The sequence below is a fragment of the Rhododendron vialii genome, chromosome 12a (assembly GCF_030253575.1).
Source record: "Rhododendron vialii isolate Sample 1 chromosome 12a, ASM3025357v1".
NCBI classification, from domain to species: domain Eukaryota; kingdom Viridiplantae; phylum Streptophyta; class Magnoliopsida; order Ericales; family Ericaceae; genus Rhododendron; species Rhododendron vialii.
Genome location: NC_080568.1, coordinates 9,669,798 through 9,697,422, shown reverse-complemented (window position 1 = coordinate 9,697,422; position 27,625 = coordinate 9,669,798). Strand labels below are relative to the sequence as shown.

General features: G+C 38.6%; 1 protein-coding gene and 1 non-coding gene across 2 annotated transcripts; one reads left to right on the top strand and one right to left on the bottom strand.

Moving 5' to 3' along the window:
• Positions 1-3,043: 3,043 nt before the first annotated feature.
• LOC131310549 (uncharacterized) lies at positions 3,044-26,245 on the bottom strand. Its single transcript, XM_058337619.1, has 12 exons — positions 25,814-26,245; positions 21,469-21,752; positions 21,174-21,368; positions 19,431-19,777; positions 13,858-14,149; positions 12,102-12,260; positions 10,993-11,358; positions 9,641-9,706; positions 9,364-9,412; positions 6,823-6,946; positions 3,332-3,430; positions 3,044-3,263 (listed from the first exon to the last, which is right to left on the bottom strand). Exons 1-11 carry the CDS (start codon positions 26,220-26,222, stop codon positions 3,340-3,342), a joined length of 2,382 nt encoding a protein of 793 aa, XP_058193602.1. The 5' UTR covers positions 26,223-26,245; the 3' UTR covers positions 3,044-3,263; positions 3,332-3,339.
• Positions 15,865-15,972, top strand: LOC131312160 (small nucleolar RNA snoR100). The gene has a single exon (XR_009195737.1). It is a non-coding gene; the product is annotated as a small nucleolar RNA snoR100 (small nucleolar RNA).
• Positions 26,246-27,625: the final 1,380 nt, after the last annotated feature.

Sequence of the window (27,625 nt, the reverse complement as noted above, 5' to 3'; positions counted from 1 at the left end):
AAATTTCGATACCCGACATGTCGGGTCGGGGCCGAACCCGACCCGTGCACACCCCTACTCGGGTTATTGTTCAATTAGTCCAACTGGTTTTAAAACTCATATTCAAATGTGTATTTTTCCAAAATGGGAAACCCCAACTTTTAGACAACCCATAAAGTAGATGGGGGTTTGGACAGAAAGACTGAAGTAGAGCAAAATTTTCACCTGCACTCTTCTTTGATGATGAGATTAGGGCTACTTTGATAATCCCCTTCTTTTTTTTCTTTTTTTTTTTCTAAACTTTTTTCGGTAACGAAGAATGTCTTGATGAATTGAACTAATCTCTCCAACCCTTGTCACGGCCTTTTCATACTCTAGCAATACTAATGTTCCAAATGAAGACAATAAAAATACACAAACTTCATAGCTGGCCTTGATAAAAACACAAAAAAAAGGGGGTAAATTTCAGATACACCCCCTGTACTTTGGTCATTTTTCAACTACACCCCATCTACTTCATTTTTAATCACTCACACCCCTAATACTTAAGACTGGTTTGAAACTGTTAGTATTTCCGTCTAAAATAACGAAAAAGCAGGTAATGGCTTGTTGGAGGGAAATTTTCCCTTCTAAAACATCTTCTCTAAGACCAAATTGCCCCCAAAACCCATTTACATCCTATATATACTGTGAGAGCCCTCACATTAAAAATATTAGTACAATGATAATTCATCACTACCATTAATTATTGGTTGCGAACGGAGTCACGAACATATTTTACAAGTCAATTGGCCAGGCATTTCAAATCTATGTGTTCTGGATTTTTCCTTGAAATTCCGAGAATGGCGTTATTCTAAGAATAATTTATTTAGGGTACTGTGAGAATTTCATATTTTTCTAAGACCGAAACCCGGATAGCTTCTCGGCTACGCGTGTGCTCGGGTGTCTGGGACCACTTGTGCATGCAAGTACACATGTCACGCTTGTAGACACATGGCATGGCCAATTTGACACCTAGAATTACACTCATGCATGTGTAAATATATTTGGTTATAACATTTTTTTTATCATCTTGGTAAAAACTAGTCAAACATGTATTTTAATTTTTGAGGGAGGGAGCTATGAAATTTGAAGAAAGAGGAGGAGGATGGTGTTCTTCCACCCCCCCACCTCAGTTCCACCACGAGCCACCACCTCCCGTCACCATTCTCTCGTCGGAAAACTTATTTTCTTGCCGGTAACTTCTTAAACTTTCTTGACAGCTTTCTGGACCATCACAAATTCGTATTTTGAGAAACCTTCTGCTATGATTCAATTTTTGAAGTCTTCATAACTTTTAAAGTATGTTTAAAGACGAAGATTTTGATACCAAGAACATGCAAAACCGATCAACACAGAATTAGTTATGATTTTCGGAATATGAACTGATACACATGTTTCGAAATCTGGGCAGAGCCATCTTCTTTTTATTTTTGGGAACTATCCTATTAAGTTATGAATCTGATATTTTTACTGAGCATAATACTTTACGTTACGAAACTTTGAGAGTTGGTTTCAATATTTTTGGAGTTGAAATGATTTAATTATGGATTTTCTATGAAAACATGTTTGGCTGCCCTGTTTTTCTGTAGAACAACTTGTTCTTTTGAAATTTGGACAATATTTGGTTGATAACTAATTTTTCAATTTTTACAGTAGATACACATGGATGTTACGCAAGTTTGGGCGCTGGTTTGAGTATTTTTGGACCTTATATGAATAAGTTATGATTTTTCAAAGAAAGGGAATACGAATGGGTATTTCAGTCTTTTCGTTACTTTGGACGGAAATACTAACAGTTTCAAACCAGTCTTAAATACAATGGGTGCGAGTGATTAAAAATGAAGTAGATGGGGTGTAGTTGAAAAATGACCAAAGTACAGGGGGTGTATCTGGAATTTACCCAAATAATAAAGGATTACTATGATTTGACCAAGGATAAACAACAGTCGGTGAATATGAAAATGGGACGAGAAAAGGTCTTTGGGTTTCTGTGGAAGGTGACTGGGAGTTGGGGTGGGGTGTTTGTTATTTGATGAGGCCATAGCTGTCTACAGAGCACTTTGTAATGATGAGAAAATAGTTTGACTAGTAAAGGGTGATGATGAGATTTTCCAAAACCCTGCAGTTTCTGTCAGTCCGGTATAACTGGTGACTAAAAGGAAGGAGCATTTTGTTATGCGGTTCTAAATCACAGGGGGCTGGATATAATTTCTCAGAGGTGGAGTCAATTGTAGTTGTAGAAAACCTTGAGGTGATATTTGAAATTTACCCTAGATTTAAATCCGAAGGACCACAGCCCACAGAAGCCAAATTTAAACACAAATTCAGTGGCCATAAAGTATTTTTTTTTACTTGTTCATAATATTATATTCAATATGGATCTTATGTCAAGTCTTGTGGAGAAGATTCTAAAAACATAAATTTTATAGAAAATGAACGTCTATAGCTAAAGTTATGACGTATTGACATTTTAAAGTTTTCATTACCAAAAACAAAAAAAAATGCCACGTAAGCAAGGCATCACAAACTACGGAAATCCCGAGACAAGGTCATAATTGTAAAAGTGCTGAAAAAGGAGTAGCAACGGTATGTATCTTATCACCCCATATGACCTGGTCATAAATAAGTTTGAAAAGTGGGAGCGGCTCAAATTTCATGTTATCAACAAGTCCGGCCTTGCTACCAAAAATATAAAGGAAAGTTTCATCTGCTAATCAATTACCATGCTCCCTACCACCGTCAAACGCATGCTTGTGCGAAGATTACACAATCATGTGGTGCGAGAGGGCCCTTAGAGCACCAAATTATTTTTCCTAACGTTGGGCAACATATGATAGTTTGTCGAAGGAAAACCGAAAACCATGGCCAGCACAAAGAAAAGCAAATCTCCATTTGTGCACCATCAAGCTTCCAACATACACCTGCTAAAACCTGCGTAACCTGAAGTTTTTTATGTGCTCGGCAGTACTGGGATCAACTTGCAACGAATAACCCATCTCAGAAACTAAAACCCTACAACATAAAAAGAAAATGTGATGTCCAATAAATTGAGAATCACTTCTGGTAACTTGCCATGTTTTACCAATTCTGAGCAGCAAGAATGATACACTGCCCACTATTCAACTTCAACAAGCAACACCTAAAATGTCGGTAAGAGGATAAAGAGTACAAAAGCAGCAGATTTGCTCAACAGAAGTCCGTCGTCCACTCCCGCCCTCCTTCCCCATTAAATTCTCTAAAACCTACAAAATAAGATGACGAGGATTGAACATACTGAGGTTGTTAAGTTCATGTTGTTTGTACCACTCACCATTTGAGTCACTTCTCCCCTGAATTAAGGGTAGGAACCATGTCTAAGGCTTTCATTATAAAAGCAAAGACGAAGGCATCTTCTTGGAGCTTCTCAAACCTGCACCGAACAAATATGGTTACATGGTAATCAGAACAAGTTTATATGGCAGGGGAAATTTTGTTGAGAAGGAAAAAACGAGGTAATATCTATACCTAAATAGTAATACAAAGTGCCACAAATCGCAATGATCAAGAATTGGCAATTGATACAGTAAGTAACTGTAGAATACATGGAACACCCCATAAAGATTTCTTTTTATGAATTGTTCATTTCAAAGATGAATTTCAAATAAGTAGTATCTAGCTCAGACCAATAAATAGAGCTGAGGTTATAGTTAAAGCCCCTAATAAAAAGCCGAAATAACTAGTTATAATAGGCATGAAGGAGCTAACTGAAATATATTCGTTATTACTTGAGACAGAGTAAAGAGACAGAACGCTATGGCCCTTTTGCTGCAGGAATAGGAACCACAGGGCGGGCCCAGCTACTATAGCGCCTTTGATTGCAATGTCTCACGCCTTCCTCTTTCTTCTGGTCGGTATGGTAACTACATAGAATAAGCACTATATCTAATGGAAGCACAAAAGCCTTGCCCAACCTAACCAAGCGGGTAACAATGAATTGGATTGAGCAGGGAAGCAAGCAACAATTACTATACTATTCATCTTCACTCCTAAAACAAGGCAGCCAGGAAGGGAGTTCAACCAAGCAAGCCTTCTCCTACTGCCTGATGCCGTGGATAGCACACCCGAAAAAAACGAAACATCGAAACTCTATGGATATGACTGTGCGAAAGCAGGTGTAGTAAGGACTTTTACGTGGTGCCTTTTGTTTCACTAGCGTGTTGTTGGTGAGTGCATGTTTTGGGTTCTTGATCCCAGAATTCCCCTTCACTAAAGAGGCATTATACCAGGATACAGCTGAATGCAAAGGCAACCCTGAACTATTTTAGATTAATTATTAAGCCACATGATAGCGTGTTTTTTCTTCTTCTTCTTCTTCTTTTTTGGATCGGCAAAGTATTAATGTTAAAATAGTTAGACTAGCACCTTGGATAGGAGTTGAACTCCTGACATCCTTTCTCCTTGCACCTGAGTGCACAACTAATGCCGTTTGGCCAAAGGCCTCTTGGCCTTGATAGCGTATTATTGGACAAAGGTAACTACTAGTTTTGCTTCACCGGGAGGAGCAAAGTGAACAAAAGTCATACGAGGATTTCTAGGTGCAGAAGGAGAGCTTGTGGATTCAAGGCAGCACCATTCAAGCACAGGTTGCAGTGTACACGGATTCGGCAAGGGAGATGTGGATCCATAGGGTGTGAATTCACCATTGGGTTGCAAGATCTCTTGTAACCGCTCTTAATTGTGGCAGATTCATTGCTAGATTATTCATTGTCAATTGTTGTTTTGAGTGGGTAATGGTATGTGTAGTATTGAGCGCTGAGTATTTGTTAAAAGACAAATGATTTTGGCACTCTAATTTTTTATGACGGCACTCCAAAATCTGTCTTTTAGTGTAAAAATTATACATAGCAAGCACACTCAAAGACAAATTTTGGAGTGCCGTCATAAAAAATTGGAGTGCCAAATTCGCAATTGAGTCTTCATGATGGCCCAATTGTCTTGGACATTCTATAGCATCAAAACAACCAGGCAACATTACAGCAAGATTCCTAAAGCTGTCCCACATCATCAATATAGTGATAGACTCCGTCTACTGATAACATAGAAATAGAAACCCTTTCGATTGTTCACAAAATTATGTGCAGAGGAAGTTTCTTTCTAAAACTAAGAGACTAAAGACAGAAGGAATGACAGATAAGATTAGAAGTCACCACTGATATTGAGAACATAAAACTCAATAACAAAAGTTCAACATAATAAGGTTTTCATCCAAGCAACTGCAACTGTCCATCCAGAAGTGGGTAAAAATGGGCAAAGTACAATAATTTTGAATTAGTTGACCATTTTAGCAGACAGCCATTTATGCCTTCTAAGAGCATCCGTAGTGGAATAACCAAAAGTGGATAATCAAAAGTTGTCACATCATCTTTTGGTTATCCATTTAAGGGGTTGTTAAGGTTAGCAATGTAGATGTTCATAATGGCATAATCAAAATTGAATAACTAACACTTGCCACATCACCATTTCAAACAGTAAAAATTTAAAAATTGTGAACATAGAAAACAGTTTTTTTAAATAGTTTTCAAACTAATAAAAGTAGGTTATTAAAAATAGAAAATAGTTTTTGAAAACTTTTATTTAAAAAAAATAGTTTTCGAATAAAAAACTTAAAATCAAAACAATTTTAAAAAAACAGTTTTAAAAAAAAAACTCTTTTTTAATAACACAATTTTTTTAAAAAAAATAGTTTTAAAAAAAATTTAAAAAACAAAAATTGTTTTTGCAAAAAAATAAAAACTATTTTTTAAAATAATTTTCTTAGAAACATAGTTGAAAAAGAAAGGGAGAGAGAGTGAGAGAATGGAAGGCAGAGAAGGTTTTTGTGTAATGATGGGTGTACATGCTTGAAAAAATGTGGGGACCACTAAATTTGATTATTGGCAAAAGGTTGCTAGTTTTGGTAAATTCAAATGCCAAAATTTAATGAGTTGCTAAGAGCTTGCAAAGTTTGGTTATTCCAATGTGGGAACTTTTTTGAGCAAACATTGCTAACCTTAGCAACTTTTTGGCTTTGATTATTCCACTACGGATGCTCTAACATTTGTTCATGTATCATAATGGAAACCAAAGAAAAATCATCATTAACACCTGTATTCAAATTGCAATGCACAAGTTCATGACTATAAATTGGTCTCTTTGTTTACTTCATCTTCATTTGATAAAACCCGCACAAATAGCCTTCTTTTTTGGGGTAAATCAGCTTGAAATTAAAAGAGGCTAACCGAATATACAGCTTACAAGAGGCATACTCCCGGAGAAAAAGAAAGAAAAGAAAGAGAAAGAGAAAGAAATAAAATTTAGAGAATGCCAAACGGCTACATAGAGTGGGATTTAGCAACCTAATGTTTCCAGCCCATCTAACTAGAGGGAGAGAAAACGAAAGGACAAAACTGACTAGATAGTGATGCATTTCACTCAGCTAGAATTGCAAATAGTCTTCTTAAAAACAACTTAAACATTCCTTTACTTTTTTGCTTCAAATGCTTTCGTCTAATGGTTTGGATTGGTTGGGTTCTACTCGTTTTGTGGATTGGTTTGGTTTTCAAAATCTTCAATCAGTAAGAGTTGGTTTGGTTCTAGGTTTATCACAAAACCGGACCAATCCAATAAGTGCTCACTCCTATTCATTAAAAATTCAGTCTACAAAAACTATTCTATTCATTCATGAAAGGTACAAACTTACCTTCTGCGTGTAATTGGTGTACTCTTAATAGAAGAGGGAATAACCTTAATCACAAATTAGATTATCTGTAGCTAGAATATTACCTTCCTGACTTTGAAAAGTGTCCTGCACCTTGTTCACATTTGAACAACAGTAAATTGTCATCAGTCTTCATAGCTCTCAACTTTGCCACAAACTTAGCAGGTTCTGAATACATAACACGGGGATCTGTGACAACAGATCAGATACTATTAGAAGAAAATCTTGAAACAGACAATAGAAGAAAATGTCAGTCGTCTAATCATCCTCAATGTAAGTCACGTAGGCTATGTTTGGATAGCATATCTTAAGTGACAATGAAAATCAGATTACTAGGAATCAACTATCTAATGCCTGAGTAATCACATTTGGATGTTTTTGATATTTCTTTTTGGGTATGAATTGAGCGTAGAATCGAGGATTCCTATGAGGGAGGGTGGGAATCAGGTTGGGAATGGGATTCCGAGTCATCAGGAATCATTTTTATATTGTAATCCATACCAAATGCAGGAATCATGGAGATCTGAAATCCCACCCTTCAGCAACAAAGATGTCTGCCATCAAAAGTGAGCCATAGGAGGATCAGCATGAGTCCTAGTTCACTTCTGAGATTACATTGTCTGAATTGAATTGAATATACAGATGTTTCAATGGCCTAGGTTGACAATAAACGTGCAACTAGTTGCTTGCTAGGTGGCTTGAGAAAGCCAACTAGGAATCCAAAAAAATCAATGAACAATGTTTTCCCAACCAAATTTCATAAATTGAAAGGTGCTCATAAGTAATAACGCCAATAATACGGGAGGATGATACATTAAAAAGGGGAAACTACAAAAGTGACTGGGGTAAATAACTAACAGAATCCTAGATGGGTTTGTGACTTTTCTATACAACACTGACCCCATCATTCCACATCCTACAAGTATAAAAAATTCAGAAGCCAACTTCAAGCAAAAAATATGGCTCCAAGTTGGTGCTTCTGACGGCACAACACGTTGTAGACACCCCAATTTGGCTCGATAGTTATTTCGGGTCCCACTTTGGGGACCGTCCCGATGATGAGCAGGTTGTGTAATTGTTGTGGTTGAATTCACGCAAGCCTGAAGAGCTTTGTAGGTCTTTGTTGTCCTTTAGAAAGCCAAATCCAGAGTAAAAAAGCCTAAATAGCCAATTATCCAATTTCCAAGTAAAATTGATCTACTGGCCGCCAAATCATTGTGCTGGCCGCCACTTCAATCTTTCCCAAGAGGAATCTTCTCAGTCCAAATCTCCCAGAGAGAACCATTACTCACCCGCGAGTTCAATCCCTTGGCTGACACTTCTTTCTGCTGGCCGCCAGATCGATTTCCCTGGAATTCTGGAACGTTCTATCAGTGTTTGATCCAAACCTTAACTCTATGCACAGCCAAATTAACTTTGTGTGCACGAAATCAACTTCGATGACCAAAATTTCCATATCTAATGCTGCAAATCCTACGGCCGTGGTTGGATTTTGTGCCCTATATAAAGGGGTTTATTCCTAGGGTTTTATACGTTACATACAACTTCCACAACCAAATTCCAGCAGCAAAATCCATCTCCTACCTCCATACTCTGCAAAACCTTACTCTCATACACCCTCTACAAAAGCCCTCAATCCGAGCAATCAAGTTATTGAGGGATCAAGGTGGTGAGGCCAATTGGCCTTTGGTTCGTTGTATTTTCGGTATTTCAAATTCCTAACGCTGTTTTCTAAGCTTCTATAAAAGTTTATTTCTGGAGTGAGGAAGAACACCGGCCATGACTTCGATTGATCGGCCGCTAAATCAAACCAGTGGGATCTGATGGCCGACAGACCTATTCTGCGGCCAGCAGATCCATTTGTTGGGACAAATTTGTTTTCTGCTGTTTTGTGTTATTTCTTGCATGGCGTCCCATTCCCTTTTCCCATGTGGTTTACTTTCTGTTCGAATCACCCATTAATTGTTAATGGCTTAAATAAGAAGGTTTTGTGTGCGGAATCAGATAGAAAATAATTAACTTTATGTTGAATGATTATGGGCCAACATTTATAGCTGGGAGGGGAGGGGTGATTAACACCTTCCCCTCACCGTACCCTTGGCTTCCAAATCTAGAATCTCTACCCGGTTTCTTGGTTCCTAAAAACCAAGTGGTGACTCAGTACAAGTATGATCATCACTGTGAGGTGATACATCTAGCCATGGGGGTATCCATAGTTTTGGTCCGTTCAATCCGTTCAAGCAATTTTGCCCCTCTGGCTGATCATTTTGTTGAGATGCCTTTCCGAGGGGGTGTGCACAGACGTTGCACTCAGACAAAATTAGAATACTTGACATGTACCTACGAGGACAACTAAGTATTTCATAAAAGAGATAAGAGGTCCCAATGCTTTTGATAAGATGTCTGTTCAGATCAAAATTAGTTGTAATAAATTAGCTAGGATCCAATTGCACATATGAGTAACAGCATCTCATCAATAGTCAGGGCAAATGGAGCACTTCTTCAAAATCTACCACCTAACTACCTAAGTATGTTATAGGGATGACTTAGATGCACAAATAACAGAGAAACTGACAGTCATTGAAGTTTTTGAACCTTCAACTTACCATGTAAACCAGCTGTCACAAGAATGGCAGGATATTTTTGTGGCTTAACCTAAAAGGCAACAATCAATCATAAGGTTTTAGAATTTACAAAGCAGAGTAACAATCATTCCCCAAAAAACAAAAATAAAAACACCAAACTATAAAGTCAGTCAATACACATGTTGCCAAGTGTTCATCGCCGTAGTCCTGCTGGTTTACGGGGAACTTGAATACGCTGGGAGCAGCAAAATAAGTACATAAATGAACAGCAACAAAGATGGTGCCATTTAAAACTCACATTGTCAACAGGGGAATAGGACTTCATGTAGAAGTAGAGCTCTTCTTTGCGAGGATCGCCCCATTCCTACAAGAACAAAAAGTTTCACATTAGAGAACTGTTACTAGAAGATATTGATACCACCCTAGTGGTTTACATCTTAGGAGTTATGTCCCGATACGTGGTACACCTCCATTCCAAGAGTAGAATTAGCGTGATCCCAAATCAACTCGCTGTTTATTTCCTTAAAGTTTTCCTAGGGAGAAAGTGAACGATACTGTAAGAAAGAAGAAGATGTAGAAATTAACTCTTCTTGTTTTGTTCTTTTATCATTGTGAGCTAAACCGATGGGCTATGAGAGCCCAGAAGGGGATCCGTGACAATCAACGAGATACCGAAGGCTCAGGTTGCCGAAGATGGAGAAGGAGAAAACCCAAGGCAGATCCTAGAGAGGGAGTGCTAGTAGGGAGATACCAAGAGATTCGTATGAATGCTTAAGGGTAAGGTTAGGTGAGATATGAACAACCACTTATGGTAAGACAAGTGCCCTAACATAGGGGGAATATTCCCCTGAAGGACGCTTGGCCAAAGGACATGAGGCAACCTCCTAATGGTCCCCGCCAAGGGTCAATGCCTATGGCTTGAGGGACTAGGCCTATGATGGATAAGTATTATAGGTAAAAGGTTATTGGGGGCTGAAGCTTGCTGGCAAGGGTCACGTTGAAGGCCCTTAGGGGGTTAGACAGAAGGTAGGTAGCAGCCATGCGAGGCTATGCCCCAAGCATGAGGATCTCCTGATCAGAGGACAGTGATATCTGAGGCTTCGTATCATGTGACCTCGGGGGCCGCATGGGTGTCAGGTGGTAGGTGAGGACTGACTTCTCTGTGGGTAGGTATGATACGAATCTTGAGGAAGGTGGCGCCTTTGGCCAGCAAATCTGCCTCTCTAAGTCCTGAGAGCGTTCAGACCTTTAAACGATCCTTTGAGTTCAAGCCTCCATTCCACGATTGGCGATCCTCCTTCAGTCCTGAGTGACTTGGGCCCTGCCTCCAACCCAAGTATGAGCCGCCGACCTCAGGAGTGGGTTGTCCTTTAGCCGCCGACCTCAGGAGTGGGTTGTCCTTCAGCCACGGACCTCAGGAGTGGGTCGTCCTTCAGCCACCTCTAGGCTGTCCTCCGGCTGCGACAACCTTCGCTCCTGAGGTCACCTGGTTTCCTTCTGTACTTAGGGCTTGGTACCATGTACCCACAATCATCAACAAAAAATCTTCCGAAATGAAGGCCAGACTTCAAGTAGATGTAAAGCAATTAACCTTTTTCAAAGGAAAGTAAAGTTAAAATGTTGATTTTCTGAAAAATGGAAAGAGCTGACCTCCCACTCCGATGTCGTAAGGGGAATAGTTGGATCAAGCATTGTTGTCAGAACATCTACAAATGGTACTCCAGCTACAGCAGCTTTGAATAAATCTGGCCGCATATTAAGAACAGCTCCAATAAGCAACCCCCCTGCACTCCTTCCTTCGATGCAGAGTTTTTCTTTTGTACAGTATTTCTTCTCTATCAGATATTCTGCACATGCTATAAAATCTGTGAAAGTATTATTCTTCTTTGACAATTTTCCATTTTCATACCACTGCCTCCCCATTTCACCACCCCCTCGAATGTGGGCAATTGCATAAATAAAACCCCGGTCCAACAAAGACAATCTTGATCCCTTGAAACTGGGATCCAGACAATACTGTTGAAAACAAGCCATTCACATAACAAGTAAAGTTAGATTGAAAGTTTGGAAATCAAAATTATGGATGATCGAAAACAAGCCATTCACTTTTGCAATGAATCATGGACCAAGCCTTCCTCACAGCTTGATATGCAGTAATTTATGGATAATCGAAATGACATGACAGACTAATTTAACTATAATAGCTCACTGGACAGTAGCACTTGCTTTAATGATTGTGACAAATTCTTTAAGCCCGATCAATGGCATAAACTAAATCGTTTGGTATGTAATAGGATAATCGACAGACCAATTTTCAGTGTTAGGAAAAATTGGAAGAGACTTGAAATGTTCAAAATTTGTGTAATATTTCACTGGAGCCAATAACAAAGCTATTAATCGAAACTGGGAAGAAAGCAACCATCATGTTTGTAAACAGGTTCAAGCCATTAGGTGAATCCAACACGAGATTGCAGAACTTCTACACCAAAATGGGACATTGGGACCCATTAAGCATAACCAGAACCTTCTAGAGAAAAATGGACAAAAATATGTTTAGGTGATAAGAAAATGGACGCTGCTACACATACCAACGGGGCACACGTGCCTGTCGGTGGCTCCTGTCAGTGTGCCCCGTCGGTTTCTTTAGACTTTCCGCTAAAACATATTGTTTCCCTTTCTCCAATGTTCACTCTCAACTAACATAACAGAAATCCAACATGAATACGTTACAGTAAATTGAACAATAAATCAGGAATTACCTCATAGGAACCATAACCATAAAGTAGTAATGGATCAGACCCATCAAGCTTCACGAGATTTTTTTGATAAACAACTGATATAGGGATTTGAGTACCATCTGGAGCAGTGGCCCATTGTCTTTCAGTTACATAGTTCAAGGCATCAAAACCTCCCAACACCTGAGTAAAACATTAGGCAAACACTAGTTACTAGGCCATACGTATAGATTAGAAGAAAATTCAAGTGATAGCAAAAATGTCATTTCTTGATCCGCAAAAAAAAGAGAAAAATAACAAACAAGGCCTTCCCTTCATCAGAGATTCAGAAAAACTAAATAAAGATGAAATAGTATTCAATTCCAAACAAAATGAATTACTTTTTCTGATGTATGTATTTTAATACTGGTTTTTTCCTTTAAAAAAAAGTATATAAATACGTAAAAAAAACTTCCCCCAAATCCAACACTGTCTAAAAAGTCTAAGGAAATTTGCTTTGACATTCTGAAGAGAAGATACACTTATCAATTGATAAAAAGTAATTAATTATGTCGATAGATTGTTTCTTTTCTAAGTAATTACTCGAGAGACAACATTATGGGGTAACAATAATCTGAACATGCCTTAAAATAACTACAAACAGTAAACTCATGAATCCCACAAAAATAATTTTGGCAATGTACAAAGGGAAACTTAGCCATAAGTACAATAAAATAGTTTTCATTTAGAGGAAGAACGCCACCAAAATAGTTTTTAGTGGAGATCCTTCAACTTTTTGAGTTGTTGAGCCATAAGGACAAAATATATTTTCACGGAAAAACTACCCTACCCTAGGGTAGGGTAGGGACGTAGGGTACTCTAGGGTAGGGTACCCTAGGGTTTAGGCACCCTGTTACAAGGTTTTAGTAGTTTAGGCACTTGCATAGGATTTAGGGTTTTAGGCACTTTCATAGGATACCCTAGGATTTTAGGTACTATCATAAGGTACCCTAGGATTTACGTACTTTCATAGAATACTCTAGGGTTTTAGGCACTTTCACTAACTTTTAGTTATTAGTAAACTTTCACTAGTTTTGCAAAAAGTGTATTTTAGTAATCATGCAACACATTTGTCCTTATGTTTGATTGCAAAAGGTGCTTGTTCTTGAGCTCAAAAAATGTAAATATGAGGGATTTTTGGCTAAATAGAAGACATATTCTATAGATTAGGACCACTTTTAGTCTCCCATGTACAAATATTAGAAAAAGCCTTGCTTCTAATGGGAAATACTACTTTCAAACAGAATAACAATAACAAGCTTTTGAAGGCAGGCAATGCAGGAACAATGGTTATTTCTGTTCGCCTCTTCCCATAAAAGAATAGAACTTTGAACAGAAATCTTTTGTTCTTATATTTGACTTTGGTCTGTACAAATCTTGCAGGTTGCACCCCTGGTTGTTCTGAATGATATTTATGTACTTAGCACAAGAAAAAGTTTGGTATCAGTTCATAGTTACTTGGCAGAATAGTTCACTGCGAGTAGAAAAAATGAGGGTGGGTCTTTACCGACCAGTATTCAAAATAGTTTGGCTGCACAACCACAAACCACACTGCAAAATTATGGTTTTCTTGTAAGTTCCCTATTTTTTGTTGAAAAAGGAGGGATGCACCGAGAAGATTGGCAATCAAGAGAATAGGAAGGGAAGGGGTGTGTGGGTGTGGTCAATACAAAGTATATTCACTAATGACGGGAAGAGAGCAGCATTCAGAATTAAGATTGTAACTTCACATTTAACTTACTGTTTCAATCTTCTTCAGGACTGAAATCCCACTGTTCATATCATAGTCATAAACAGACCACGGTGTCCTCAATGAGCCATATGAAAATCGTAAAATGCTGGAAGAAAATTGGGATTCTGAAGGATCCACTGAATATACAGGATCAATAAAATCAACATGCCGACCACCTTGAAACCTTTCAAGTGGTTCTCCAGCAGGTGGAAGGTCAAAAACAGTTATTCTTGGAAGACCCATTTCACGCTCGTACACAACAAGATGATCAGTAAAAAGTTGAACGTTCTGAATCTTTACACTGGAAAAAAAATAAAACAAGTTAAGGTCTTTGGATCTGTAATCCCATCACAACAGAGTCAATGGAATAGTGAACATAATATTAGTACCTTCAACTACGAAGACAGGAAAGATGAATAAACTCTAGGGATGCAATAATAAAAACAACCATCACACACATATGCTGTTTCAACAGATACATTTATCACTACATAATGCATGTAGAACGGTTGGCCTTACTACGAATCAAGAACAGCAGCACATCATGTGATCATTATCCCTGTAGAAGCTGTCAAAATCACCATCTGATAAACCATAATGTATTGGATATTGGTGCATAATGTAGTCATGCATCATAATGATGTAATGTCAACATAGAAGTCGTATCATTCCTAAGTAGAACCGAAAGAGAGAAGGTTGATCAACCAGGCGCCCCATATAATATACTCAATTGGGTCCAAGGTCAAGAAGAATCAGGTACTGTGAAATTGCTTGAGCCATATGTGATGTATCTGAAAACTCCTAAAAAATAAAATAAACTGCAGCGTTTTAATTACATTAAAATAGATCTATTCTGAATATATAGGATAGAACTTAGAAGGTTGACGGATAGAAAGAGACAAGAAAGGGGAGAAACCCTAGAGTCACTCAGGACCTTGAAACCACAAAGAGAATAGAGAAGAAAGAATGGGGAGAAAAAGCCCACAACATCTAGCGGGTTGAGTCCACAAGAAGAGCAGAGGAGGGGAGGGGAGATGTACAAGGCCGCAGCCCAAAACAACCGCACAAGTTTCTCATATCTTGACCATCTCAAATGACACCACTCAAGTTAATTTGTAGACCCTTAAAAACCTAAAAGCGGAAGTTACAAAAATAATCCCATCACTAAACCATCATGACAATCAGCCAGCAGCATTTTTTTTCGAATTGCGGGTATATGGAGGTCTTCCGCCAGGCCATGGGAGGATCCTCCATCCCTCCACTATTAAGGCGGCCACCTTGACTACCACCTATTGAACCCCATGGCTCACATACCACCTAAAGAGGTAAGCTCACTAAAGATATACTCCCTCTGTCCCACTTTAAATGTCCCTTACGAAAATCCGTGCATTTTCAAACCCAAAAATATATATTTCCATATATTATTTCTTTTTATTTTTTACACCAAATTAAAATATTCAATGAGTACTTTAATTTGGTGTAAAAGAATAAAAAAATAGTATACGGAAATATATTTTTTGGGGGTTTGAAAATGCACGAATTCCCATAGGGTACATTTAAAGTGGGACGGAGGGAGTACATCGCTTGCCTCCCAAAGGCTGGCCTTCACAAGGCGAACTCTAGCTTGACCAGCCATAGAGAGAGAGAGTGGCTCGCCAACATCATCCGACGTCTGAAGATCTCTACAGCATCCCGACTAACAAGATGACACACAGGAGCCTGTATCATACCTACCACCTGGCCGTGATACAGGCCTCCATATATCACCCAACTGTCTCTATTGGTCGCATGATACAGAACTTTAGTTATTATCATAACACTAAAAGAGAAATCAGTATTCTGTTATGCATTAATGAGGAGAGGCACGCTTCCTTCTCCTCCAAGGATCTTAAGCTAATATGTAAACATGAGTTAACTCTCATTGAAGACAAGCATTCAATACACTTTTTTTTTGAAAGGCAATTTTTTTTACTAATCTCTGAAATTGTTAAATGTGCATACCAATGCTCTGGACTATAACGAAGGAAGCATGGTAATGTGCACATAAATTGAATTGGGTCCCTAGGCCTGCCCTCTCTGATGCCATTCGGCTTCGATTTGAGGGTATGGTTCTGCAACAAAACAGGTATAGGGGGGCCACTGTTTCAGTGGTATTTTGAGAGCAGCCACTTTGTGCATATTGTCAAAGGTTAGGTCTGTCTCCAATCCTCCCCCGCCCATAGCCCCAATGATTGGGGACTACATGGGTACTGTTGTTGTTGTTGTTGAATCTTTGAAATTGTTACAAAGATTAACAGGAACAAGAAATGATGGCATCATATATTCATATCCCTAACCCGAGACCCATTAGTCACAAAGCTAAGAATAATCCGAGACCCAAACCCGAGGTTAGCAAGAAACCAACCAAGGGAACACTCGTCGGGGCTAGCCCACACCTTTTTGGTACAAGCCCACATTTAATAGGCCAAGCCCAAGAAACACCCATACATAAAGGGGCAACCAGCCCAAACCGAAAACCTAAAACCCAAGCCGCTCTACCCTCTGCCGACAGCAACCACCAACACCGGAGAACGATCCCCGCCGACCGCAACAACCCTAGCCGCATTCAATACACATTGAAGGCATACATAACTCATCTACTCTGCACTCCCATCCCCCTCTCTCTCTAAGGAAGCCCTAAGCTCTCTCCTCCACCTCCAATGGTCTTGAGTCATCGTATAACCACCATATGATGACGGAGGATAATAGATGTTACATCTATCAAGTCTCCTTTGTCATAATAATGGAACAGTCACATCTACAGAAGCTTGTACTAAAAACTTACAGCAAGACTACTGACCACTGAGAGCAATGCACGCACACATTGGACACTCTTGTTCCTTTTATCCAGTTCTCACGTTGTCATTTTTAGCCTTGCCAAAGTATATGATTTCTATTCTGAAAATAAGTGCATTTTCCTGGGGCTCATATTCTCCAAGTAGTGCAAATTCATAATAGGCCACACCAATAGTGGGCAGGTTGTTGAGAGTTGTCATCGTGCATGAGTGCAGAACTGCGAATCAACTCACAGAAAGCAGTTGCCCTAGGAATGAATCCATAGCAATGATAACATTAGCTATATTATCTTTAATTTCACCAATATCAAATTTATGCTATGTATCCGACACTGTCAGTTCTTATTAATTTCATTTGAGTAAGATTCAAATTTCCAATTCATCCAACCGCTGATACAAGTTAATTAATTAAAAGAAGGGGACAACATAATGAAAGAGGCCTCCCACAATGATCATACATATTTTGTCTCCCACCCTAACAGCATTGGATTTGAACCTAAGTTCAAGAAATTACATCAACTTGAGACGAGCCAAGATTTTATTGATAATACGGCATAGTGATAACCAACATGCAGCCAAAGTAGACAAAGAGACCCACAAAGGAGATAAATCCTACCAAGACCTCATGTACCCTTGACAGTGATGGGTAGAGGGTACACAAGACGTATAATCTACTTCCGATGTAAACAGAAAGGTCAATATATTTCGTGTTTCACTTTGGATTTGAGTTTCTGCCTTAAAAAACGTCTTAAACTGCACTAGCACACAAACCACCAACGCGAAACTAACATTGTTCTTATTGCCCCAATCCTTGTTACCAGGCTTTACCCCCACCCCAAATCCACAACAACGAGATCACCCTAAGGACGGACATGGATATAGGATACAGACATGACACAACACAGCACAGCACAACACGGGACACATCATTTCTCCAAAAATTAGGTCACAGACACATCAAATGTAAAGTGTATTTGTATTATAGAGGTATGTTATGGTTTCATATAAACGTCGGAGACATTTTAAAGTGTCCTTAGGATGTTCCTAGAGTATTGCCAACATGTCCTAGAGTATCCACAATGTGTCCAAGCAAAAGAAATATAATAAAAACATTGGACAAGTATTTAGGCATGTCCAATACGCGTTCAGAGAATGTCGTGTCGTGTCCATGATTGACACGTGTTGAACATGGAAACGTGAGGATGGTATATGTGTCCATGCTTCTTAGATATCACCTAACTACAAGAAACACAAAACAAAACACAAACTATCATACACAACTAGGAACGAGAACATGGCGAATATTGGCATATCGTACCCGATACTTGAAAACCACAACTCTACCTGAATCTGCCCCGATACCTGAACAGGGAGGAAAAATGACCCATAACCCATAGTCCCCGAACCGAATGGGTAACCGGATGTCATCCTAAAACAATAAAAACAACCCATTCAACAACAAATGTGATCCTTTGCATCTTCCAAAACAAAATGACAAAAATTGCTGCTTAGGTAGGCTCAACAATTTTATTTGTACAGAACTGCAATTCCATATTCCCTAAAGGATTTGGCCATAAACACTGATATCACAAACATAATAGTATTGGATAGTCGAGCTAGGGGAAGAGGAAGACCTAAACTGACTTTGGATGCCGTGATAAGGAAGGACTTGGGCTTACTAAATCTAAGTGAACAGGTAGCCCTAGACAGAGTCTAATAGAAAAACAAAATTCATGTAGCCCACCCCAATTGATTGGGATACAAGGCTCGGTTTGGTTGTTTTGTTGGATCACAAAAGAGAATCACAAATATTTGGTTCACCAACATATAAATATAAAAAATGTAGAAAAAATGGCAAATGCACACGCATATATGTATGCTACACATACACAGAAGCGGGGAGGGGGGGCGGCGCGGCTTAACACACACACACAGAGAGTAACGGCCTTAGTTAACAGAGAGAGAGGTAGATCGACCACAATCAGAAAAGAGGGATTGATGGCGATCAGAGAAGAGGGAGACCGAAGTCATGCAGTCACCGAACTGGAGAGAGGAGGAGGTGTTGCTCCTTAAGAGAGTAAGAAAGTTTTCGGTAGGAACCCAATAATAATAGAATTTGCAAGGGCTGTCTAAAATGAAAAATCGTCAATATATACATATTGAGGTTTCGTAATAGGCATAGTTTTGTAATTTTGAGGTTTCAGTTCGGGTAACATACAAACCCGTACCAGCGGGGAAAATACAAACCGTAATTTTGAGGTTTCGGTTCGGGGATCGGTTTGGGTAACATACAAACCATACCTAAACTGAACCAGATCTGTTAGCTCATATCCTCCACCAAACCTGTACCCGCGGGGAAAATATCAGTTATGGATCGGGGAAAAGCATCGGTTCGGGTACCCGTCAGTTCAGAGTGAATTGCCATCTCTGTACGCAACCTATTTACAGCAAGAGGTGAATATTCTATTTTGCTTTTAATACTGTTTTGGACAATAATATCCGCTTTACTACTCCTTATGTTCTGAGAGCAGCGTCGCTGAGAATAACTACAAATTTAGATCACATTTGAAACAATAAATATAAGATTGTTTATTGGGCGGCATGTGCCCTTTGCTAGCAAAAAAATGTTACCTAGATTGGCAACTTTACAGATCGATAATCTAAAGATTACACCATACACCTAATTACAGAACAAGCACAAAAATAAAGTTGCACCAAATAGTAAAAATGCAGAGATTGCATAAGTACCTCTCTCGATGAGGGAGAAGAACTGTGGTTGCAGAGATATTGTCCAGTGGGCAGGCTAGTAATTCGGAATTGAAACATTCATCACTTCTTCGGATAATGAAAAAATGATTTCCCCGGTGGCTAACTGATGTGTCAATACCATTTAGACGAGGTGTCAAAGGCATAAGCCCTTTTGCAGGCTTTGAAATGTCAAAAAAGAAGACAAACCTAGTAACTTTACTTTCAGATGCAACAAACAAAAATTCCTTGCTCTCAGAAGCCTCAAGTTCAATAGAGAACATGTCATCCTTTTCATGATAAAGGCACAAGTCGTTTGATTTTTCTGTTCCCAAATAATGTAACCATACCTGTGTTTAATGAGAAAAAGCCATTAGAAAAATATGCTGAACAGAAAAGCTGTAGGGAATTGTATCCTTTAGCAGGAAAGAAAAACATAAAGCACGCATTTTGGTTGAATAACAGAAGTTTCATAAATCTAAAATCTAATTGTATGTGCTGACAAATAACACTTATTATGCTTGGTTCTGTTTTGAAACATGCAGTAAGCAGAATAAGAACAACATATAAAATATTTTTGGTCACAAATCCGAAAAGAACATTAGAGAATATAAATAACAAGCTGACCCACAGTCCGTCACAATTTCTGATAGAACATGCATGGAACAGAATAAGAATGACTTGAACAAATTTTGGGTTACAGATCCTATGAGCTCATCTAACAAAAGTAAATAACAAGCTGACCCTCAGTCCACAATTTTTTATACAACCTGTCAAAGTACGACAACCGCTACATTCGTGCTATTTTTCCCTATATGAGCACGATACGTCCATGTTCTAACCAAAATTATGGAATGTCAAGTGCAACTTCTGAGTAAATTCGTGCTTTTTGACACATACTGTGCCGTATATGTGAACATATAGATATTTCTAGTACTTTACATAATACTAGTAGTTAGTACATATAAATTGGCATCATATTAAGCACAATACGTCCATGTTCTAACAAAACTTGTGGAAATTCAAGGGCGAGATCCGATAAGATTCACACTATTTGCCATGTATGAGCACAAGACAATGCCAATTTATAAGTATATAACACATCACCTTTTATTCTTTATTCAAGTCACAGCCAATTTCCACCAAAAATAGAAGAAGTTGAGAACGATATCCAAAGCTAAATTTGTTTAAGTAGGAACACCATATATTAAGAAAACATGTTAGCACCACTCTTTTATTTCTTGAAGAGGAGTGAGTCACGACCACACAGGACGAGTATCATGGCTCTCAAATTCTCCATTGGGATGAAAGAAGAATAAGGCTTCAGTGCCTTGTCATCGATGTAACCAATAGCAAAATCACATTCCACATGGCAGGAATACTATGTGCTTGAAGTCAACATAATTAATACCACAATATCTTACTAGACAGGGAATTGAGGGGCCTACTTGGTTTCAATTGTGGAGCAAAGGCTTCATGGTTAGGCAGGCAGTCATTAAATGAGAAAGGGAATTGGCTCTGGCGCCGGATGGGTTTTTGTCAGTCTTCCAAGATGTTGGGAGGTTTTTAAGGATGATTTGATGAAAGTTTTTGTCATGTTTAGCGAATGGTGTTTTTAATATGCGAACCAATGCTTCTTTTATAATATGTTTGATTCCCAGCAATGGTAAGAGAAAATGAATGAAGAGGTTGTGAAGCAATCTGAATTCGATCTAAAGCATACTAGTTCAGTATAAAAAGTTGTACCTTGTCTGGCCGAAGGGTTGCATCCATTGTGATATAGAGCAAAGCACCATCACCCGCCCATTCAAGATTTGATGTTACACCAGCTAGAGGCTTCTCCAAAGGTGTTTTGGTCTCAGCATCAATGACATAAGCGCTGTAGATTTCATCTCCTTTAGTGTCTTCTGCATATGCTACTAACTTGTTATTTGGACTAACCTGAAATTTAAAGAAGTGAGGGAGAAGCAATAATAAAAACATACAAGGAAAAAGAATGGAAAGTACAAACTCAGAACATTTCAACACAAGGAATTATTACTTTGAAAGCACCAATGCTATAATATGCATGCTCTGAAGCCTTTAAGTTCTCATCGAGTATAACATGCTCAGGAGGAGCATCTGGTCCAGTCGGCATCACATCAAAAACAGAGGGTGGAGCCTCGTTGTTAGATATTAAACGGCGACAGTGCTGAACATACTCTTTTCCTTCCAAGGTCCTTTCGTAGTAGTAGTAAGGCCCTCTCCGTACAGGTGCAGAAATATCCTCCTCCTTGATACGTCCTCTAATCTCAGCATATATCTGATCTTCGAAGTGTTTGGTTCCTAGAAAAGTGATGGAGTAGTTACAAATCCACCAATCTCAACGGTAAGGATAAGTTAATATGTTGAGTTCTAAAGTCTTGATTCATCATTCATTTATAAAAGTGGATCCAGAATGAAGTCATAAATTGTATTGACTCCTCCCACTTCCATAGGTACCTCTTCAGTTGAATGATTCTATTGCAAAAGTATAGCATGCGTCACTCATATACTAAACACCTATTAAGCACCAAGACGCTTCATGGGGTTGCCGTATTCGTGTCGGACAAGGAGGGGCACATGGGCGACATGCCATCCAATTTTCTTAATTTTTAAGCTCGGGCACATCATGGACACGCATGCCCCAACTTAGACCTGGACCATGGCAGCCGCTACCTACCGCCATCACTATTATAGCCACTACTACTATCATTTTTTGGGTAGCAACTATACACAAGAAACAGTTTTTGCAGAAAAATACTTTCCACATTTTGGAGAGAGAGTTTTTGCGCAACATAGTTTCCCTCGAAAAAGCGAAAAAGTCAGAGCACGTATTGTTGGCCAAACTAGTAGTAAAAAACCACAATAAACCAGTTCTATTGATTGTATGCAAAACGGAATCTAAACATACGCCGGAAAAATAGACATCGACTAGAAATAGAGAAACTGAATTCAACAGTAAAAAACGGAAACTGTAAATTAACAAAGAATAGCATACTGAGGCCCCCATTTCACAAGGAGTGATGTTTCTCAAAAGCAAGAGGTTCATTACAAAAGTGATGCTTCTAGCCATGGCGGCTCAACCACGGTTTGATGCTCACCAAAATGAAGTATTTTCAGCCAAGATAGGAATTTCCCCATTCACATACATAGAACCTGCTAAACGGAGCAGTAAAAATCGTTCGGCAGGTACTGTAGAGACAAAAGCAATAACATCAGTGACTAAAGGCATTATTCGCTCATGTATGATTGAGAAGCTATTGCTTTCAATTCGAATTAAGTGGCCACATATTTCGGAATGGAGACTATCTGTATTCAGCAAGACAATGCAAGACAGCACATTCTACCATCAATGCTGAATTGTAGAAGCTTGAAGGGCAGATAGGTTTGATATTATTTTGTCTTCTCAACCTCCAAACAGTCGGATACAAATGTTCTCGATCTCGGGTTTTTTTAGAGCTATTCAGACTACAACATCAGGAGGCACCCACGACCATTGATAAGCTTGTTGCGTAGGAAATCATTCAACAAACTAAAGCACAAAATCTAGGCCGGAAATTTTTATCTTTGCAATCGTGCACGATTGAGGTGTTAAAGGTTTAGGAAGGAAACAACTACAAGTTGCCGCACTTGGGAAAAACCCAATTAATGAGATGCGGTAGGTAATCTTCCTTCTCAAATTCATTGTGAACGACCCATTGAAAATGCCGGCGCCCATATATGAGTTAACTATAGTAGGTTAGTTTTTTTTTTTACTCGTCAGGGTGAGCCAGTTTTTAAATTTTTTTTGCAGACCTACAGTTGACAAAAAATGTCCAATCCCATAAAAATTTCTTCTTTTTTTTTTTTTTGGTCAATCTTCATAAGTTTAGGGTGAATCTTTTTTGAAGGCTCTCTATTTAAAATTCCTGCTAGTACTTCAGAACTCAATTCAAGAACTCAGTTTTTGTTTGGTTTTGTGTTTGATTTGGATTAATTATTGTCATCCAAAAGCTAAAGGGTAAAATTGCAAATTTCTCCTAATTTGGTGGTTGATTATGGAAATGGGACAATTATTTTGGGACATCCTAAAATAGAAAGCGAGAAATTTAAAATAAGACAGAGGGAGTAGCATCACATATGCAAGGCCAATATCTTCATGTCAAACTTCGAGTTCAACATTCTCTTGACGCATTTGATAATCTTATCATTACTTGACATAAACACAAAGTGGCATACCCTTTGTCAGTGTACTTGACATAAACACACTTGTCACACTAGTTAATCTTAATCCACTTGACAGCATAGCACTCTCAAATTTCTCATTCCATTGTTTTGGGGGTTGTTGTAGACCATATCACCATACAATGATCTAACAAGCCTACTACTTTTCGTTCTAGCTCTAGAGTAGAAAACCCTTCAGGTTGTTCCATGTAGATTTCTTCATTCAAATCTCCATGTAGGAAAGCTGTCTTGACATCCATTTGATGTATCTCAAGATTTCGCAATGCTGCATCGCAATTATCAGCTGAATGGATGTGATTCTTGTGATTGGTGAATAAGTAGCAAAGTAGTCTAAGCCTTCCTTTTGTCTATATCCTTTGAGAACAAGCCCCTCTTTGTACTTGTCTATTAACCCATATGCCTTCATCTTCCTCTTGAAGATCTATCTGTAGCTAAAGGCTTACTACCAAAGGAAAATCCAATAGTTCTCGGTATGGTTCTGCAGAATGGAGCCAATCTCACTTTTAATCACCTCCTTCCATAAAAGACCTTTAGGAGAGCTTACAACTTCCTTGAAGGTTTGAGGCTCACTTTCTAACAGCTACGTTAGGAAGTCCGGACCAAAAGATGTTGACGCTCTAGACCTTTTGCTACCTCTAGGTTCATCATCAACTTCCTTTTCTTGGTCTCAACTGGCAGTCGCCTAAGTTTGCTTAACAGAACTTGACTCTTGTTTGAATTTATGCAGCAATACATGTTCAAACTTCAAAGAACGTGTTCCTAGATTCCATGATAGTTAATAGTTCCTATAATTAGAAAACCCATATGAGATACAGAAGAATATGCTATTCTTTTTTTAAAATTATGTTGAAAATCCATTTTTTTACGGTAAAGGACCTAAAGGCGGAGAACTACATACTCAAAAATTTCTTAGAGAAAGTTTAAATGATACTTCATTCCTTCTCCAATACGCATGATAGAAAAAATCGGAAAAGGGCATTAATAGATGTATTACTCAAAGAATTTGGTGGAGTAAATCACCGAACCTATGGTCCAACCAATTGGCAGAGAATTACTAGATTCCGTTTCGGGAGGGATTAGTCCTTCCCGAACAGGCAAAGACCATTCTGTTACTGAGAGATATATTGGCACACAGAATTTTTCTCTAACTCCCTATATATCCAGGGAGTTGGGAAGCGGAAAGAAATTGCTTCCCTTTAGTAGAAGAGAGAGACCATTCTCTTGAAAGTGAAAAGCAAGCACAAGTGATAGAAAGGACAGTCCATTGGTCAAAGCCCACTTTTTCCTTGCCCCCTCCCCCTACAAAACTTGGGTGCCCCAAGGGACCAGCCCTTTATGTCCAACTTGGGTTGAACATACTTTGTTTGCATCTTTGGACAATGTGGGATGGAGGTGACTCTCCACCTTCTCAACCATATCCACTTTGAGAGACAATTTCGCATTCATATCTGAATGGAATTTGAAAATCCTTTCAATGGTTTAAACCCCTTACTTTGATGTATCTAAATCCAATTGGGCCCACCTTAAAAGGTGTTTAGGTCCCACTTCATTTTTGGGGTCAAAATCCCAAAAAACTCGAACCAAACCTCCATTTTTCAACAACTTAGACTAATAGAAAGGCTATTGGTGTATACTTGAACGTGGATCCAACGACTAACAATCACTTCCACAAAATCTTTGAATTGTGTACGAAAAACTGTAGTAAGAAAATCCCACATCGTCATTTGAGATAATAATCCATTTGACGAATTCAGTTCCCATCCAGTCTCCATCTCCTCCAGTTTTTTGGTCAAGTGTTGAACCATTGTGGGCCCACCCGGAACTCATAACAATGATCAGAACCTGGGTCTCGCTGACAAAGCTACCCTTTCAAAAATTAGCTTGATCGGATACCAACGAAATTTGTGGATTGAATAAATGAGCGGCACAATGATGATTTGGAGCTTAAACCGATGATATATTTTTTCGTCATCGGTGTCCGAGCAAGCTAATTTTTTTTCGAGGAAGGGTTTCAATCAAGGTTGTGGGCCCAAAACTGGAAGGGATAAGACTCCCAGTTTAACGACCATATCAAGGACATATACTAGTTAATAGTTGATCAATTGAATAGAAACGAAGTAAAAGATTGCAACCGTAGATACCAGACATGACGAATTCGGTGTAGGCATTCTCGTCTTGGAGGTAAGAGAGCATCTGAGCATTAGAACGAGAATCGTCACGAAGCCAGTAGTAGTTGTCGACCCTCAAGTCTCCGAACATCTCCATTTCGTACTTCTCCTTCTTCGCAATAGGCGGATCCTTGTTCGATGAAGAAGAAGAAGAAGAAGAAGTCATTGTCGTCATTGCTGCCGTCGATGATGATAGGGGAGATAACAGCACGAGTGGAAACCTTCTCGACGAAGTGAGTGAGAGTGAAGGCGGCGGCGGCGGTGGTGGTATAGAAACCAGCGTAGTCGTCGTGAGTCCTAGGAAATGGCTGTGGTAGTGTCTCCGAATGGGAAATGCGCCAAACCCAACTCTGCCGCAGCGTCTAATATCACGTACAAACATTTTGATTTCTTTCCTTTTTCGATTTTTCCTTTTAGGCTCTGTTTGGAACCTTTTGTAAGGAAAAGAAAGGAAATGAAAATAAAATAAAATGGGAGGAAAGTGAGAGGAAAAAATTTACTATTCACAAAATAAAATTGTTATTTTTTTTCTCTCTTTCTCTTTCAACCAAATAATAGGAGGAAAAAATTTTTAGTTTTCCTTTCTTTTCATTTCTTTAAGTTCCAAACATAGCTTACGAGATCTCCCGGATTTTGGACTAGACAATCATGTTCATCTTTCTTTTCGCATATTTCTGGGATTATTTTTAGTAATCGAGACCGTTAATATTTTAGAATTCATCAAAATCCTTTCGATTGGATAAAGTTTGATTAGGTTTCGAAACACTTTTATGTTGAGGATTGAAAAAAGATTTGCAACATTGAATTAAATCCAATTTTTCAATATGAATGTGCTTCAAAATCATATCAAACTTTATCAGATCGAAATGATCTTGTCTTGAACATTTTCCCGACAAGTTGAAAAATATGAACGATTTCGATCATTAAAAGTTTAAAACATACCTAAAAAAGACCCGAAAAAGAGATGAACAGACCGTCAACTCCAAAACCAAGACCGCAAAGGATCATGTTCCATATAGGAACAATACGAGAACTATTTTTAAATGCACACCACACATATACTGGTTTCGCTAGATGATGTTTACAGTAGCGTTCCAATTTTCATCTGCGGTCACCCAACCAATTTTGTAGGGCAAAAAGGCAACGCTTTAAAATCTTAACTTTAAAATGCAACGATTTGTTAAATTTGAGTTTGTAGGTGTGACTTGGACATTTATTTGAAGAAAAAAAAAAAGAGTCGCCACCCAACATTGAGTTCAGGTGTGTAACCCGCTAAAATTGTTTTGTGAAGAAAACGGTATTAACTCTTTTTATATTTTCGTTTGAGCAAATTCTTCTTTCAAACGTTTGTAATTGAATCCCATTTGAGGGTTTGCGAAATAGATATGGATTCGGAGATTTACTATTACGTGTGGAAAAAGTGTTAGGCACCTCACAGGCTCACATCATTCTCTCGGTACTATATGTTTCAAAATTGACTTTATTTATTAATAATATGACCACCAGTCCTCTTTTTCATGTTTAAGGCGTATAGAATCTTGGTTTCACTAGGACTCAAATGTGGCTACTTTATCACCGAAAAATGGTGACTATGTACTTTTAGGTTCAACACCATCCTTATAAATACGAAAAAAGTACATCGTTTACTCTGCCACATACAACGATCTTCTTTTCATTTACACAGAATAAGGGAATGCCAAGTGGTTCTCTGAGCGATGCACACCTTATTTTTTATTTTAAGATATGCGAAATTCTTTGATCGGGACTCGAATGTGGCTATGTTAT